This window comes from Diadema setosum, chromosome 16, assembly GCF_964275005.1.
Source record: "Diadema setosum chromosome 16, eeDiaSeto1, whole genome shotgun sequence".
In the NCBI taxonomy this organism is placed as follows: domain Eukaryota; kingdom Metazoa; phylum Echinodermata; class Echinoidea; order Diadematoida; family Diadematidae; genus Diadema; species Diadema setosum.
Genome location: NC_092700.1, coordinates 16,193,378 through 16,213,394, shown reverse-complemented (window position 1 = coordinate 16,213,394; position 20,017 = coordinate 16,193,378). Strand labels below are relative to the sequence as shown.

At 38.3% G+C, this 20,017-nt stretch overlaps 1 protein-coding gene across 1 annotated transcript in view; it reads left to right on the top strand.

Moving 5' to 3' along the window:
- The first annotated feature begins 7,015 nt into the window (after positions 1-7,015).
- The window catches only part of LOC140239624 (uncharacterized), a 48,429-nt gene continuing 35,427 nt past the window's right edge, over positions 7,016-20,017 (top strand). Inside the window, exon 1 of the mRNA XM_072319455.1 lies at positions 7,016-7,082. Coding sequence (XP_072175556.1) covers positions 7,016-7,082 — 67 coding nt within the window. The remainder of the gene's footprint in view (positions 7,083-20,017) is intronic.

The window sequence follows — 20,017 nt, the reverse complement described above, 5'->3', positions numbered from 1 at the left end:
TAGATCATGACATCATGTGTGGACAACAATATAAAGAAAATTTAAAGAAAATAAAAAAAAATCATTTTTCATGAAAATTAATTACACATTCCATCAACTTGATATTGGAATATTAGCTATATTAAGGGTAGCAATGATTCCATCCGACTGCTTTCTGAAAGCGGTTAGTCAGGTGCTCCTTCATTACGCTAGAAAAGTGAAAGCATGTTGAATTTTCTTTATATTATCTTTATATTGTTGTCCACACATGATGTCATAAACTCAAGTAGTCTCCTTATCTAGTGGTTCCAACACCAAAACTTTAAAAAGTCATAACTTCTGCATCGATTGTCCGACTTTGCTCAAACTTTCACTGATGTGTTCTTCTAATCACACATTTCACTCAATCCACATATCTCTTTGGATTTAAAAAAAAAAAGAAACATCCTCTGTATAACAGTGAGGTAGACGTAGCCCTCGACTTGGAGACGGCCGTCATTTTATTAAACATCAGTTATCTAATCATGACCAAATTACCATTCGGGCTCTTTTTCATCAGCTGTTCCAAATCTTTGTTGGTATTTATGTTGCTCTTAATTGACATACGAATTTTTAAGAAATATATTGTATATACCGAAATTAATCCCACGTAAAAACCTTAATGATAAAAAAAAACCCAATGAAACCTTAACGAAGTTTAACGTGAGATGGCGCTGTTGCTCAATTGCACACAACTCTAATGTTAGGGACATAACTTCTGCACTTTCACACTTGTATTTTGAAATACAAAAATACGAAGTGAAATGGCAAAATAGTATCGAAATATAGTATAAATATAGTAGAAATATTGTTATTGTCATAACTTCCTGAAACTAAAAGGGCGTTTTTACCCTCAACGCAAATGACATAGCCTTGAGTTCTCTTCATTACGCTCCCACCAGCAATATAACATTGCCAATATTGCAAAATCAGAAATATTCGCTGCATTAAATTTTTGCGTCTATTGCCAGTGGCATTCAATGCAAAGTATAGACAAGGACCTTTGAATGCATCTTAGTTTGACGAATCTTGGATCCTCGTAAAATTAGCGAAGATTTCATTTACGCCAAAATTTCAGTTTTTTATTTTTGCGCCCAGTCATTCACAAAATCACAATTCTGATGCTGATACGCTGGGTATTACGTACCCCCCCCCCCCCCGCCCGCCGTAATAATAGTTTGAGTGTTGTGAAGTTAGCGTGAGTTACCATCTCTAATGATGGCGTGGGGGGGGGGGGGAGGATGGGTACTCTCTAAATTCCCTTTTGTCCTTTTTTTCGGATATAAGAGCAGTGAAGAGTGTAGGCACTATTCGGGGCTGGCGGAAGGGGGGAGGGGAGGGTGGGGGGGGGGGAGGGCGTTGGGGCCCCTACTTTTTTTTGGGCACAATACATGGGAATACAAAGGGTGTGTAACCACTTTGCCCCCCTCCCCCTTACGTGAAAAAAAAATTGAATGCGGTTTTTAAAAGCTTTTCTTTTTCTTCTTCTCCTTCTTCTTCTTCTCTCCCTCTCTCTTTGGTCAGCGGATGAAACCTTCGCTGATGAAACCAGGAAGTGGTACCAGAATATCAACTGCATGCCCCTCCCACTTTTAAAAACTTGGCGACGGCCGTGTATAGTTGCTTCATTGTTTGCATGATTTGCTCTTATGCACCAGCCCCCATCTGGCGTTTGATAAACATTTTGAGCTGGATGTAAGTAGGGAGGTGGGAGCAATCAAGAAAATAAAGAGTGAATCATTGAATCATTAAATCATTGAAAAGGAGAGAGAAATAAGTGTTTTTCTTGGAATAAATTATAAGCAGGTATATATGTGTCTGTACAAAATGCCACTTGACTATTATAGTGTAAGCGTAAATTCTCATATAATGAATAAAACAATACTTCATAGGAGTAACTAATTGAGGAAATATGTTTTTAATTTAAAACATAGACAGCTGTCTTTCATTTTGACATTTCCGCAATATATTTGGTTGATGGGGGGGGGGGGGTGGGAGAGGATGTGAAGTACCTAAATCATCGACAAAATGCGTCAAATGCACAGTTGTGGCATGATGAAATCAGCAACTTAACTTATTTGTAAATGTGTTTGCAACCATTTTATATGAAAAGATGAAAACAGGTGCAACTTTGAAATTCAAGAGCTTCCTCATTTCGAAACCCGATGTTGAAAAAAAAAAATCATCATTTTGTTTAATGCCAATGTTTTGATATTAATGACAGCTTGACAAGGAGTGCAATTAAGATGTAATTAAATTTTAATGAAAGGTGGGCAGACGTGCACTTTTCAAAACTTTCTCCTGAGAAATGGTAAATGTCAAAAAAAGAAAAAAGATCGAGAGAAAGAGAATGCGAGGGAGCTAGGGAAAGATGAGGAAAGAAGCGCTTCATCAGTGATGCGGGTTATTTGCTTCATGGAAGGCTGACAACAAGAATGTGATATAATCTTCGCAGAAATCAAGTCAGAAACCCGCTCGACGGCGAACACTGCAGACTGATGACATTTAACTTTTCGCGTGATGATACTGAGAAACCTCGTCGCTATATTCCTCGCTGCTCTTCGACCACAATGCATGTCGTCACGCGTAGTTCGAACACCTGCTTTTTGTATGACTTTGGCATTGACAGTGATGGGTATTCCGGATGTGAAAGTCACAGTAGCGCACTGCCAATTGCATCATAACAAACATCTGAGTTATTAAAGTTCTTTCGACGTACAGACGAGCCGTTCGTCGGAAAGGTAGGGTCTATGCACTCCTGCTTGCGATAAAGCAAGGTTAGATAAATGTAATTTGCAAAATTTCAAATCAAATCAGACGTGTGATCATGGTTTCCTGGAAGTAAATTTGTAACCTTCGAAGAGAAATGCCCTGAAATGTGACGGCAGAGCTAATAAGCTTTGTCGTTTCCCTGCCTTTTGAGAAACAGGAGAACGACCAATAACGATGTATAGAGATAACAGTACACGCAGCGCATAATAGGTGGCGTTATGGGAATTAGACTCGACAGAAAGTACATTGTATCAAAATCAAAGAATAAGAGAGTGTTTTTTATTTTTTATTTTGATCAATTCAATTCAAAAGGTAGTAGTTGCACGATGAGTCACTGAACACTGTCAATTCACAAGCCATCATGATGGTTCCTATACGAGCCTTTCAAGGAATATCTTGTAATGTCCTAATTTGTAGGGGCACGGAAAATTTTGCAAAGAACAAAAGCATTGCAATTTCTCAGTACGATACAGCATTAAAGCACTATAGAGTCATTTCTGTCCCTTCTCGCACAAAATAATGACAATTTTCCATAACAATTTTTGTTTCTCTTCATTCTACATTTGTAAAAAAAAAATACAAAGACTTCCAGTACTTGTTTGAAGGTGAATTTAAGGGCCGATATCATCACCTCATTTTTTTTCCATGTATTTGATAACTATGGCAAACATTATGCACTGTTTCTAGAACAGAGGTACTGAAAATATTAAAAGTTTCGGATTATTATCTCTCTCTCTCTCTCTCTCTCTCTCTATAGATATATATATATATATATATATATATATATATATATATATATATATATATATATATATATAGCCATATGTTTGATTTTCCGGTATTTCGCTAGTAAATAAAATTGCTTAAAGGACGGAGTGTCATTCTGAAAGTTGGCCATGACTTCAGATGGGGTCATCACACGAGCTCAACACCCACGAGTCATAGCCGGTCAATCACGCTCGACATTAAAGAAAAAGTCTATGAGTCATACAGCCCACGAGCTCGACATGCATGCAGGCAAAAGGCCTGGGCCATGAGTCCGACGCAAAGCAAAGCAAGGCAAAGCAAAGCAAAGCAAAGCAAGGCAAAGCAAAGCAAAGCAAGGCAAAGCAAGGCAAAGCAAAGCAAAGCAAAGCAAAGCAAAGCAAAGCAAAGCAAAGCAAAGCAAAGCAAAGCAAAGCAAAGCAAAGCAAAGCAAAGCAAAGCAAAGCAAAGCAAAGCAAAGCAAAGCAAAGCAAAGCAAAGCAAAGCAAAGCAAAGCAAAGCAAAGCAAAGCAAAGCAAAGCAAAGCAAAGCAAAGCAAAGCAAAGCAAAGCAAAGCAAAGCAAAGCAAAGCAAAGCAAAGCAAAGCAAAGCAAAGCAAAGCAAAGCAAAGCAAAGCAATCGTGATGGGCCGGGTTTTCCTGATATAGGACTCGTGGGCATTTTTTTGCGTATTGTCGGACTTATAGGTCTTGTTTGCTTATAGTGTTGAGCTCATATGCCTGATTTGCTAGTGTCGAGCTTGTGGGTTGTATGACTCGTTAGCTGTACGACTCGTGGGTTAAAGTATGACTCGTGGACTATGATTCGCGTGCATCCCTTCAAGCATCTTACGGGCTTCGAGATCACCATAATTATATTCAATTTCGTCTCGGAAAGTACTCATAATTTCAGAGCTATTACCATAAACATGCAGTGATACTTTGTAATCCATCACAGTCCGATTTTTAAATAACACATCTGCAATGTCTTACATTTTTGGTCCGTCTGCTCCATTGCACTAATACCAGTTTCTTCTTTTGAAGATTGATAAACAGAACAGCTTCAATACAAGAGTTTAGCCGGAGTGGGGTAGTTGTCCTTATACTGTATGTGGGAAGCCATGCGAGAATCTAGCGTGCTGTGAAACTAATCTCACGAGTCGGCAGTCATTCTGCAACATTGCATCACTCTTCGCTGAAATCTCCACGGATATCTTAGTACCTTGGATCGACGTTAAATTTGAGAAATAGAGAAAGAGATATAGAAAAAAAAAGAGGAAGGGGGTGGGAGGAGAAGGGGGGGGGAAGAGATAAAAACGAAGATAGATAGATAGAGAGGGAGAGAGAGAGAGAGAGAGAGAGAGAGAGAGAGAGGGAGGGAGGGAGAGGGAGTCCGTATTTAATTCCAACAGTCTCTGCCATAAAAAGACGTTTCAGTCACATCAAAAGGAATATTGTTTTCAATAATACATCAGTGAAATCAAAACGACTGATTAATGCATGTTTGTAGCAAAACCAGGATAACATGAAAATAGTCGTAACACTCTTTTAATACATGTAAACAACAACGACAAACAAACAAAGAAATAAAACCAGAATATGATTTGTTTCCTATTTGTACGAAAGCCTCAATGTCCACTTGTTGTCCTGGATGTGGAAGGAAACGCACTCTTGCGATTGTCTTGAGTGGAGTTATGAAGAAGAGAAATAAAAAGGAATATGGAATATTTCATTGATTTCATTACTGTCACGTGACCAAGGCGAGTTTACAATGGGAACAGTCGCAATTCAAAATGACGTAACTTTCCTGTTTACCTTATACAGCCTAAACTAAATGTCAGTCTTCAGTTCCATACCGTTCCTCTGGATTCACACTATGATAATAGCTGTAAAGGTCATCGCAAAAGGACGGAAAAGTCCAATTGTATTGTTATACTTTGAGAACAGATTTAGACGCGGCACACTCATCATGAAGCTATAATAGGCGAAAGCAAAATTTGAAGGGGGGGGGGGTACAAAACGAGAAAAAAAAAGTAGGATGAGGAGAATAGACAGGTTAAAAGAAGAAAATGGGGTGAAGAAAACAAAATGACGACACAAAGGAGAAGAATAGAAACGAGGAAGAGGAGGAGGAGGAAGAAGAGGAGGTCAGAGGAGGTGGTGGAGGAGGAGAGAAGATTGTGTTGGTGGGAGAGACGAAGAAAGGACTAAAGGAGAAGATGGTACTAAATGAGCGAAAAAAAGTTGGTAATTTGCATCAATTTAGCTGACGACAGACTGTCGGGTCGATGTTCTCATGAAATGACATGAATTCAATATTATTCGATGACTCATTCTCAGATATCATCAAATAGGCATAAGCTGTCAAATTATCCGATGTAATATTTCCGATATACCCAATCGGGCGTGTCGAGATGTTGTCAAGGAAACGAATAAAGTGGTTTCTCGTCTGTTTCGAGCCATAATGGCTGAGTTGCATTGGAGTAAATGTTTCTGCGAACGGCATAGTTCTCCCAGTCAGCCGCAATATCCGTTATGTCGGAGGGTTCAAGTCCTGGTTTCCCGGAAATACGAAAAGACTAAATTACAATCGCTTTGAACAAAAGTAATTTTTCTCTTTTTAGAGAGAAACGTATTATGTCATTTATTCTTCTTTTTTTTTTTGAGGGGGGAGGGGGTTGGGGAGGGGGGAAGGGTGTGTGTGTAAACTTTGCAAAAGTGCGGAGCCCTTGCGAGAAGCACAGTCGTTCTGCATTTTCTTGCGAGATGCATCACGTGACAAAATATTCCTCAGCCAGCCAATGAGCGAGCAAATTCGTCCCGCTATTCGATTGCAGTGTACCCTGGCGACACACTTACGCCTCATGGTGTGTGTCCACTTTCGCAAAGTGCACGGTTAATACTCGACTCGCACAGGAAGTAAACATACTAACTGGAGGCAGGAGGCACAGACAGTCTAGCAAACTGAGCTGGCGTTGTGAAAATTATCGCGAGTCGCGCCTCTTCGTTCTGTCGTCTGCTGCGTGTTAGCGTCCAAATAGTTCAATCTCGGGTGCTAGTGCGTCGTGAATATGCAGAAGATTCCCTGCCCTGTGGATGTAATATACAGCACCTGTCTCTGATGTGCGATTTGTCGTAAGATTCTCTGAATAGCTGATACTCGATGGCTATCAAAACACCTCCCCAGTGAACGGATGCATACCTCGCAAGATGACCTGACGCGGATGACGAATCGCTCTCCAGGGAAAACCTCTTCACTACAAGTGTCTATCTACTGTTGATATCTTCCCTGTGGTTTCAAAGTTCCGGTAAATGGTTGAAGAACGAGGAATTCTCAGAGTGCAGTCTTCTGTTTGAAAGAGACAGCTTAGACCGGCAACTTCTGTTTGTGATTTGCGTGCGGCATTATAAACTGTTGCATTTATTTTTGGATGGCTTCTAAGGTTTGCTGAAAACTTTGGCGTCGCCGGAAGTGCAGCATCATGGAGAAACTGACCGCGTTGGCAGTGCTGCTGTCTGCCGTTCGCGCAGGGGCGACGGGTATGAGAGGTGAGTGTAAGACTCCACCAGCACTTAAAAAAAAAAAACAACCCAAATATATAGTTGACGAATTTTCGACTGCAAATTATACCATCAAACTTTGCACTATATTTATGTCGATGTACGGCAAATTGTCAATCAGTTGCAATCATCAAACTTTTCGTAATGATAGTGCATACGGTCAGATAAGCATTATTATGTAGTTTCTAAAAAGAAACTTGTTGAAACTGTTGTAAAGGTTGTAAATGTAGTCTGTGAGTTTCTTTTTTCGTTAAACGAAATGAAATGAAATGAAATGAAATGAAGAGACAACTACATCAAGCCCATCTATTGAGATGACAATATTCCCAATACGGAAAGAATTTCATTTCTTCGCGGAGAGTAGAGTAGAGAGAGATCAATAAAGTTCCTCTTAATTTTACGGAATATAACCCGTCGTGATACAAATAATGGATGATGCAAAAACAGTCCTTGCAGGTATGTATCTGTATGTGTGTGGGTGTGTGTATGTGAGTGAAACAGGGGTGGGGAGAAAAAAGGTCGTGTATACAATATTCTTGCAAGAAAAAAGGGTCGTGTATACAATATTCTTGCAAGGTTAATTGAGGGTTTTTTTTTCAATGAGTAAATCATCATTTGACGAGTAACATGCCCCCTATAGTGAAAATCAAGGATATGTGACCATGTGTACAACATCTGGAACGAAGCCATATGACAAGCTTTGTATGTTGAAACAATTGCTTCATTTTTTTTTTCCTCCTACATAGAAAGTGTCATTCTTCTTCGGAAGTTTAGATCAGGGTTTATACATTAAAAGGATCGTATAATTTTGGTTGAGACCTAATTTCAGGTTTCTAACATTTTTGGTGAGATAATGAGAAACCTCTCATGAAATATGAAAGAGCATGCAATTCTAAGAGGAATTCAACGTTTATTTGATGAAAATTGTTTTTGAAATGGGTGAGATATCCAAAAAAGAGCAATTCTAATAAATTGTGGGACCCACACTTTATTACGATCTCTTTGTTTTACTTTGTTTTTGGATGTTTCAGTCATTCCAAACCCGATTTTCATCAAATAAAATTTGAATTCCTCTTAAAATGGTATGCTCTGTACTATACCAGAAGTGTTTTCTTGGTATCTCGCAAAAAGTTAAAAGCCCAATTCTCATCTCCACCAATACTGTACCATCCCTTTAAGGAAAGAGTATATATATATATATATATATATATATATGTATATAATTTATAATAAGATTACATTTCATGTCGCACGAATAATCTCTGTACTGTATGTTCAATGTACTTTCCAATCCCTGACAAGAAAGACCACACGCAATAATTATTTTCTCGGTCTACGCGTGGCGCTCTCAGGATTTAATAAAGTTTTACAAGACACTCGGAAACTTGAACAGGTTTTCGACTTGCCAAACTGATAATATGGGTCGACTTCTCTTCAAGATTATTGAGTTTCGACATTCGACATCTCAGTCTTGATTTGAATGTGAAATGCCGCTCCATTTTGAAATTTGTTTGATTATTAGAGCAATCATCATGATAAAGGCAGAAGTTCATTAAACTAGGTAACGACATAGTGAAAGCATTGTGGATTTCTTTTTCACATTTTCTTTACATGTTTTCCATGAAAGCTATTGGCCACAAATACAGAATTTTATGTAAATATGGATGATGTAATCACCTCACAACTCTCCCACTGTTATGATTGTGTCCTGCACAATAATATCATTAGAGAATTACTTGTATAGTCGATAATTGACAGCTATCCATTCCTTTGAAATCATCACAGATAAGCCATCACTAAAGCACATAGATAAATAGTTAGGGATATGAAGTTCAGATAAAGAATGTGAAGCATGACGTCATTATGCACCATCTAATTTGCATGTTATTCCTACAAACATGTGAAATCACCTAGATTTTTTTTTCTCCTCTAAATGTACACTACTACGACTAATTCGAGGGCATATTAGCTTCAGTCCATGCCAACTCAGGTTCCATAAACGAAGTTGCACCTCCAAACATGTCTATCTACATGGCTGTCCTCAGTTCATTAATACTATCAAGGCCTGCGTCCTTCTTCAGTACACTGATTAAAGTGGCCTTACTTCTTCCTCTTTTTGCAATTCCCTGTTTGGGCTCTCAGAGTACGAGGGAATTGGCAGATAGCTCAGGGTGTCGCGCACACCCTGAGCTATCTGCTTAACATAATTATGAAACTCCCAAATTCCATGTTTATTCAATTTCATGTCCAATATTTCATTGATTTTCCACTCGTCAAAATCAACTTTCACGTTTGAATGCAGTGATTTTGAGGCGTGACATCGAGCAGGTTAAAGACTTGAATGTCTCCATGGTAACGTGAGCCTCTTCATCCGCCTTACCAGCCAGACCTATTGAGCATGCGCAGTAACTTGTCAAGTCGTCATTCATGCCTTGTTAAATTGAGTTTCGCGCCGTAATTTTTGACGGATGTCACACGCGCGTTACCTGATTCGCAAAAATTAACTAGTTGATCTCCGTGTTTTAATCGCCGTTACACACCGCACAGAATGGCAGTGGAGGTGATGACGTGTTATGAGTGGGAGAAAGGAATTCGCCCCTGATGCGACCTTGAGAATAAATCTTGAAAATTAATTTCATCTGCAAACAGTTCCCACCTCGTCTGAGAACGGTGATCGTATCAGCAGCCTTTATCAATAAACAGCACCCGTACTCATGAAGGTGTACTTCGCAGATGTAACTAGTGATGAGAATGCTGTTGACAGAACAGATAAGAATCATTATATGATATGATTTTGCACAGTTTGCACAGTATGTCATTTGATAGATGTACAAGTTAGATGTTTAAGAATGCAAAGTAATTGAACTAATGCATTTTCTTTTTAAGATCGTTCGAAATGCACGCAGGTGAAAGTATGTCATTAAAGGGAAAATCCACCCCATATATGCACATGACTTTGAAAATGTGTAAGAATCAATCAAACAGAACAGAACAAATTTGATAAGTTATATTATGTCATAAGTTCCCAAATTTTGCTCTAGCTTGCGCACAAATCTTCGCTAGACTATTTGTGTGTGTGTGTGTGTGTGTGTGTGTGTGTGTGTGTGTGCAATAAATTCATAAATGAAAAGTATATTGTCTCCTCCCGCCAAAACATTCTACAGCACCACTGATTAATATATTTTATCATGGACGGTTTTGTAAGGGGAAGCATAGTTTCTTTATCAGTGACCATGGGGGTGAATTTTATCTCTTTTCAATGTACAAACATTACATTTGATGAAAGTTGTGAAGTGATGGTGACGTCATCTAGTTCGCAAATATGACTAGGTGAAATATAGTTACATGAAAGCACAATAAGTTTCTACTCTAATCACACCACTTTGTCTGATTTTGTTAAACTTTCTCTGTTCCGTGTGTAAATTTCAGTCCGTTAACATTAGTCTAATGGAACAAGTTATGCATGGGGTCTCACTTTAATATTTATCATATTCGCATATCTCAGCCCAAACGGCACCCATCACTATGTCGATCAGAGAAAGTCGTCGTAAAATGGCATAAACAATATATCTTAATTGCATTAGTGACAGAGCTTGAAGAAAGATGAATCGGATCACAGTCTTTCGCCTCTTTGCGATGGTTTCAAAGATTTGGTTGCAATGCTGTACAAAATTGAGAGATTACTTGGGAATTCGTGTATGTAGAAGGGGGGGGGGGGGCAACGACTACGCGATGACCTTCATGTACAGACGATACAATCGTAAACCGTTGTCGTTGCCCTGTTTTGTATACTATCAGATATCACTTTCCATAATTTGTGAGTGTTGCGATGACCTGATGGATTCTCCACAGCTTGTGAGATGACTCTGAAGAGATAAGTTCAGAATTATTAACGATGGGATTTTCCTGGCATAATTCATCACGATCACAAAAGGGAAAACATGGGCTTTACAATCAAGGCTATCGTACGAACGATGAGAGTCGCAAATTACTTTCTTCTCTCTCTGACTCGGATGTACGTAATTCTTTTGCAGCTGATGCGGAGGGTTAGATAAAAGAAAATCATGACTTTTGTGTATATCATCATTTACTAACAGTGTCAATGATCGGGAGAGGAATCGTTTCTGATGAAATATGTATAATTTATTCGATCCGAATGAACTCCTCCTGCGATCGTGTGTATACTCTATTATGCATATGTATATTTATGTAATACATTCATATCATGTCATGTAGTGTGTGTATCATAAATACATGTATATATATATATATATATATGAAGAGTTTGTTTGCAAAAACCGATATGTCCATATTTGCCAAATGGAGATATTTGCGATTAAAGGTCAAGAAAAATAAGGAGAATAATAGGAAAAATTTTGCTTCTTTTGACCATATCTTCAAAAATGTACCTTTACAGTATATGTAGTGACCAATATATCATTTAAGAGTTAATATTTTGTACTTTATGACAGAGACCTTACTTCAAAATCTTCAAAAATGGACATCGGTTTTTGCAAACAAACTCTTCATACACACACACACACACACACATATATATATATATATATATATATATATATATATATATATATATATGTGTGTGTGTGTGTGTGTGTGTGTGTGTGTATTACACGCACACACACACACAAACACACACACACACACTATATATATATATATATATATATATATATATATATATATATAGGCCTATACACAAGCATGTATATATTACATGTGTGAGATATAAGGGTAAAGATAAAAGGGAGCGTATAACTTTGAAATTTTGATAAAATACAGGCGTATATTTATGATTATGTATATTGTTTGGAAATGAAAATAATATATGAATGAATGAAATAGGCCTATATATATATATATATATATATATATATATATATATTCCTTATGTTATTTGTTGGTCTACTTTCGCTTCTTCTTTCTCTCTTGACAGACATAGACGTAGACAATAATATACATTACTCTTAAGCCAGCAAGTGCTGGGTAAAGGGTGTTTGGTGTGTTTAGAGGAGCATGTTAACTTTGTAACGCCATGTGGCACTGCATGGGGAAAACAGATCACGCCGACACTGAACAGGAAACAGGCCTCCCAGTACGCCCCGACGTGACATACCAAATCTGACATAGCAGCTTTTTGGACGAAGATGAGCGCTGAGGCCCATTGATACAATAAGTCATTGTACTCTCAAAATCCATAGGGTCAGTTGAAAACGAGGGACCTCGTAATATCGCTTGGGTCATTTGTCGGGCGATGCAAGCCTTCATAATCTAATGAGACAGCGTAGGTTCTTCGCACTATGTCGTCTTTTTAAGGCATACAAACCTTCGTCAAGCCTCTCATAAATATGCCGGCCTCTCCTATATCTAACCGGCCTCTCCCACACTCGCTCGATGTTATTCCATAATTTCCTTACCGAGATTTTATGAAGGCTGTCTGCTCTTTTCATTATTACAAAATTTAGCCGTCCAGTTGGCTGACACACTAGGCTCTAGTGGACTCAGAGGAGACTACAGTATCAATCATAAATGGAATGCGTAAAAAGGGCGTAAATATTCACAACTGAATGAGCTTAAAAAATCAAAATAGCAACAACAACAATAACAACAGGAGGAAACACCGTTGAAAAGAAAGAACAAAAGAAAGATAAAGCAAATAGTCACAGAATGAATTTGAATTTGAAATTGTTTAGATTCAAAAAATCAATCAGAATTTCACATCTTCAAGAGTATTTGAAGATACTTCACAAACACGTATGTAATTTTGTTTTTGTGTTTGCGGGATTCCTAGCAGTCCAAAAGCAATGCGGAACAGCTATATAACCACAAGCGTCCCCACCAAAGCACTATATAATATAATGAGAGGAACGATAAGCTGAAACTTTTTAAGGAAACACTTATTCATTTCTTTAATCTGTTTTTGAATATTTTGTAAGTTCATCCTCTAAGATAGTATGATCAATCAAGTCCTAGTCGGCGGGTGCTTCTCTTGCAGGGCCTTGTATTCAAAAATATTCCCGTTCTCTGTCTTTTGATTCACTCATTTTGACAGAGTTATTATGATGAGAATAATGTCATGCAGCTTTCAGTACACATATTAAGGTTGTATTCTCAATATCCTGAGCAGTTGTTGAGTGCGGCGAGACACCTGTGGTCGTGACAGCCGACGGCATGCCTCACCGGGGATTGTAGCTTCTAGGGGAGGGGGAGAAGGGAAGATAGCTAGGGCGGAGGGAGCCCCTTCCGGAAACGGACAGAAACACAATCTCAAAAGACTCTCCAGCAAGACACTTGGCAGTCTGAGAGATAGCAATTATTGTCTTGAGGTAATACAAATGTGTTAGGTGAGGGTCGCTTTGTGAAGTCTTTCATTCCAGACTACATGCAGTCATCATAATTTTGGGGATATCGCGTAAAATCAAGGAGCTTCACTGGTAGAATTGACAGTCTCTTGCGGAGTCTGACATTCAAGAAATCGTCACCCATGATCAAAGGTTTATTTCCAGGTTTTGGATATGATATGTATAATTGGTCCATGTCACAGAAAGTGTTAGTTGATTGTATGTATTTCATCTTTTTTGGTTTGAGGGCTCCAGCCACAAGCACACAATAATAATTGCTTCTTATAGGAGTCCTGGCATGTATTTGTTTCTTTGTAATGACCTGTAAGTTGTATATTGTTTTATATTTTGCCAAATAAATGAATGAATGAATGAATGAATAAAGATAAGATTAGATAGCACTCACTGGTTTATTCGTTGAGCAGTCCGCACCTTTTGGTGCCACAGCGATAAGAAAAAAAAAAAAACCACAAAAAACCCAAACATTATTATGACTAACTAAAGTATAAAAACACATGCACCAGCACGTTGTTATTCCCATCCGTCTCCATGACAACCAAAGAAGAGACAGAACATTGTTATCCCGACCCTCCAGTGAAGATGACAGAAAGAAACCTCAAAACGTCTCTTGTTCACAGCGCAAACCTTGAGGGAATGGTTCCCCATATCAAAAAAGGGGCAAAACAACTTCCGGTTTAGAAGACATGCTTTTCTAGCGCGTGTGTGCGTATACGGTAGAGACACATTTAAAGGCGTTACTGCGAATGTGAATACATCTTTGAAAAGACCTTCAGTTCTTTTGTTTCTCCTCTCGTATTTGACAGAACAATTTTGGTGGAAACAATGACAACAGATAGGAACATTTTGCAGCTGAAACATAGTGGTTTATTTGATATGATTGAATTTATATCCGCTTTGTGTGTTAAAGAAACGTGCAAATATTAGAACATTTTGCATTGACAAAAGGATCAAAACAAAGGAAAGAAGCGTTGTTATTTACGACCGTACGGGGAGAAATATGTTCACTGTGAATTTAACAGAACCTAACAAAGGGGACAAATTTACACTCTGAGCGTAATTCGACAGACGTTAATGAATGTACATAGTATCTGTATATGCATCTGCTTGTTGATTTTTTTTTGAAATGGTTTACCGAATTAAGGGCGGGCTATAATTTTACCGATTTAGAGGGTTTTTAAAGATTTTGCCACCAAAGCAAACAGTGATATATGAACACAATAAAGCTCAGACAATGTATAAGATTTCTATCCTTTTTATTCTTCTTTATAGTTATGAACCATTGAAGATGAATATTACCAGCACCAAACCACTAACGTGTGGTTTCTTTTAGTCGATGGGTTAAAGACAGGGTTGTTTATCAATCCTGTAAAGTATTTCGACATTATGACTGAAGATGCACCTGCTATTCAAACACACTTGTCAAACCAAGTTTCGTGACACATATCTATCTTGGGTGTTGAAAAAAAAACTGAATACCTGCCCTTTACGCGCACAACTTTAATGTTGGTGCTGAGAGACCTTTCCTCGCTAGTTCTTCATGTTCTTGCGGGCGCGCAACACACATGGGCGTAATCTGACGACCTGCGGATGACTGAACCATGCTATATACGTGTATATACACCCATGTGTTATGTATCAAAGAACTGCATAGAATAATTGTGTGGATGACAGTAAGAGGTCCCTATTAATAGCTCAACAGTTGTTGCATGAGCGCCTGTCACCGTGTACATCGTTTCCGACAATCCGCCTGTTTCAGTTTTGTCATTTTTTTTCCAGCTGCGTCCTTTTCTTCTTCAATTGGTTGCACCCGAGAAATATGTCATTACATAAAGGTCAAAGGATATACCAATAGAACCACGTGTCTCGACATTCTATAGTAAAACAGGCTAACTTTAATACGGCGAACGTTTAGCACTGTCAAACAGGCACTAATTTTCCTGTGCCCGTGACGGGGCAGTCGATTGAATGATACCACAGTTTTCCTTATTTCTTTTTTTTTTTGGTTTATTTTTGTGTTCATCAATTTCTTATCGTATAAATCAAATGCTTTGCATTCAGTTGATATTGGACAGTATCATCTTTAGTACTTGTAACTTTTGACAGCTGGCAAGAATGATAGTTGTCACAAACTCCAGACTAAGTAATGTACATTATTTGTTTAATAAAATGGTCGCGGTATTTTTACATTCCGTGTTAGCATTTTTGTAGGAGATACCTATAGGCCAACGCTAGCTCCAAGATAACTTACACGCATGCATTCATAATCACAAGCAATGCATCTGAGCGCAAAAGAGTGGTATATACCGGTCATTAGTGTGCTAACGCCCGGTATAAAAAATAAATTGGCTTTTAGGGGAAAAAGATAAACACAGATCACGTGGTAGCTCTCAGCCAATCGTTTGTAGTGCCAAGGATCCATATCATTACATTGCTATTTGTCTTATTGTCCTAGGTCTCCGCAATGACAATGTGCCTCCTATTCCAGGCCTTTAATCCCTTTGTTAGTCTCGTTCACTCATAATTTACATCAGACGAAGGCTCACGTAATGATGAGCCAAGTCCACACAATCTATTAATCACTGTGTAAAAAAAAAAAAGCCCCTCGTAAGCGATGACTCCAACCATTGATGGTTGCCTCGATCAAGTCAGGGACTCTCTGAGATTAAAGGGAAATTCCGGACTACTTAAAGGTTATTCTGATAAGAAAAGTGAAATTGCGTAAGCACAATTACAGTGGAAATTTGATCAAGATCGGAGAAACATTAAGAAAGTTGTAAAATTGTGAACTTTTCACAAAGTATAGTGTTTGAACAGTCAGTATTATCAATCATGTGATATGAGTGAGTTAATTATACCATCTCCTCTCCGCTTGCCATAATTTGTACACAAAATCTTGTAATCCTTTCTTTTATTTTTGTTCAAATGCAATTAATAATTGATTAGTGATTCCGGGAGAGTTAACGCATGAAGTTCAAGAAATCACATTTCCGTGGTTTGGTACTATATATTTTTCTGGGTAATCCCACGAGTCATATGGCCCACGAATTCCTCATCGAAAAAAAAAAAGGTCCATGAATCATACAGCCCACGAGTCATACAACCACTGAGTTCGACACTAGACAAAAAATGTCCACGAGTTCGACGTTACATCTCTGGGCTTAATGTGCTGGTTTCGTGGGCCTTGTTTGCTTAGTGTCGAATTCGTGGGCTGTATGACTGATGGGTTGTATAACTTTTGGGCTGCATGATTCGTGGGTGTCGAACTCGTGACGTGCACCCGTATCTTTCTATCATAACTTACGCTGTTCGTAACGTTTCATGAGGTACAATAAGACATTCTCATTCATCATTTGAGCCCCTTTTTGTTTTCGTTTTGCCTGTTTTCGTCGGTTTAATGAATTTAATAAGCCAAATCGTATTCTTGTGCACATTTGGACCCATGCCCTTTCTTTTTTTTTTTTTCTCTCAGTTGGTTCACTCGTCGTCAGAGTGATATCGGACAACTTGCCCGACGTAACAATATATGGAATTCATGTTCAAACAACAAATAAACCTGCCTGTACCGGACTAGAATTTTCCGTCAGTTTACACTTGGGGAAGCAGCTATCTCGTTGTTTTGCATTGAAACACTAATCAATATTGCTAAATACCAGGCTTGCTGTCAGTTGGACGCGCTGGACGCGCTGGTAATTAAGCACAATTTACACGGATTACATGAATAACCACTATATCACAGATGCTGATCTCGGTAGATTTAAAACCCAACATGCCTGTTACCTCAAACGACCTTTTTCTACTCATGCGCAAAGTTGAACTACGAGCTGGTTTATTGTAAAATTCACATTTGATTCTTAAATTGGCAACAAATACGCCTATTATGCAGAAGAATAATTTTCCTGTTTCTCTCTCGATTTCAGCAAACTTTGATATTACATGCGAATTCAATTCTATCTGATCTTAGTCTTCAGCGTCGTAGTATACCCAGTGAAAATTCAAAGGTGCCAATTTAATGATGAAAAGATGTTTAAGTCTTCAGCAAAATTCCTCCAAGCCTGAATGGATTATTGGATACATAACACAATAATGCCCAGTTTCAGCCGCAGTTTGGGGTGCGCAAGTTTCACAGACAGATGAAGTTATACGACAGACGACTGTCATATTCTTGGCAAACGGGGTATGCTGTATTTAAAAAAAATATTCTCACTGGCTCAAAGAACAACATTTTTGTAACTGAGACATGAAAGAGTCAACACTTCGGGTTCTAACGTCCTCAGGTTATTTGACTCCGTTGAATCACGGTTACGTGCGATGAGATCATTGCAACGGAATCACATCTGCCCCACGCACCGTCCTCCTTTTCTCCGTCTTTAAAGGTGCATTCCAGACGATTTTCATAATTTCACATCATGTAGTACATAAATCGACAGCTCCATGTATACATTTGTGGAATTTATTGTGGTCCTTGAGCAGAGAAACAGTACTCTGAAAAATCTTAAACAAACTACAGTGAACAGTGTTGATGACATAGGAGCCTCACATATTTCAGAAATGTAAAAGTGTACTTTCATTACAATACCACTTGCTTATCAAGTTCACCTGTGAAGAATGTATGCATGCCATTTTCTTCTGTTCTGCTTCCTTGAGGCTATCAATAACTCTGCATACTTTTGACGATGTTGCCATGTCATCATCCTTGTTCATTGCAATTTGTTGAATTTTAAAAACATTCTTATTCTTCAACCCAATCACTATAAATTCTGAAACTCTGTTCTTGGTATAGCTAATTAATAGTTGTTCAAACGTTAAAGTCTGAAAATCATCCGGTGGTCTCCTTTAAAATCATAACGTCTCATATAGTCAGATAGTCTTCAGGGTTTGCATGATATCACGTAGTCTTGTGTAACATATATTTCTCTATTATTGAACCTCTGGTGTATAGTATTTCTGATCAGATAGAAATGTTTATCAGGACAGTTTTCGCAATACATGGATGCTACTATTCAATTTTGTTTCCTTTTATAAATCGGACGTTATTTTGTTTGAACGTAATCTAAAGATATTAAAAGCGGATGAAAGAGAGAGTGCATTCAAAATTGTTGTAGCAAATTGGCTCTAAAATTTTCGACGTCAATATGCAGCTCGTCACTCAGAAAGGTTCGAATGCTGTACAATGGTCACGGAGTTATTTCACAGAGTCAATTCACTTTTTGATCAAAGATGACAGACGTGAAAAAAAATCTATTCGTAAATTAAAGCTGTTCTAGGTTGTTGTTAAGACATTGAAACGTTCTCGATCGCTTACTTTATTTTCACCTCCCTCTATGCAATGGCAGATGTTCGTCAATTATCCAACTTGCTTCCATTTCACTCTGTGTATATGTAGTCACAATGAGTAGTCGTTTGTCCAGTCGTGCCTTTAAAACTCTTGTGCTTTCAGATTACAAGTGTGTATACCAGGTGTAGGACACAACCCAGAACCCTTGTAATAAGGGCTCTGATATATATATAAGGGCCCGACATCATTGGTGTGATTTAGACATCGACAGGTGTTAAGTGATAACATCAGTCCCTACCTGGTTGTGAAAGAGCAAGCTGATTGCACGAGATCTCTGCCCGCGCTTCACTTTTACACTTTTTAACTTTCTCGAAGTAGAGATATAAATTGGATTGTTTTTAAATTTGATAACATGATGGCGTCATGACGTATGAATAAAATAAAAGAAAAATCATGCCTTGACCTGCACACAAATCTCCGCTAATTTTTTTCTCTGGAAACGAATTCAACAAGACAAGATTACATCAGTCGGCTGCAACCATTCTAGGGTAGTAAAGACTCACTGTAACTTTTGGACAGAGGGATCACAGTAGTTGAAATATTGACAAAAGTAGCTTTTTAAAAACCTTGTTATCAGCGGAGAAATAGATGAGAGAAGCTGTTAGTTATGTTATGTTTGTTTTACTGCATTTCTGGTACTTCAATGATCTTGAACATGAAACAAAATTGCCCTTTGAAATCTGAGAGTGACAAAAAACTGGAAAATGAGGATTTCCACTGGTAAAAACAAAAAGCGCGCCCGTCACATGGAAACAAAGATTTATCGACTTTCCGGAACATCGTCTTGTTTTTGTGTACTCATATCCCTAACAATTTTTCGACAAGACGTGACAAACAGCGGAAATGTACAATCAATTGATAATCAATTTTGAAATCCGCTGAGTTGTCCTGTCTACGTGATGTGAATCCTATTTGTTTCAGCATCGTAACCTTTTACTGACAAATCTTCACATTTGTGGGGATATGTTGAAGCGATGTTATCTGTAGAGACGAAACGAATGATTCATTCAATGTGTCTGCAGTGATTTCAGAGAGCACGAGGGGGTGACTTTCTCAGAGGACGGAGGACTAGCAAGTCGTCACTCGCCACCCTCAATGAGAAGTTGCTACCTCCTCATTAAAGATTGCAAAATAATAATGTCAGCATTTCCGAACAGAAAGCGTCAAAAACCGATGTTTGCTTGGCTAAAAACATTATGCAGTTGTAC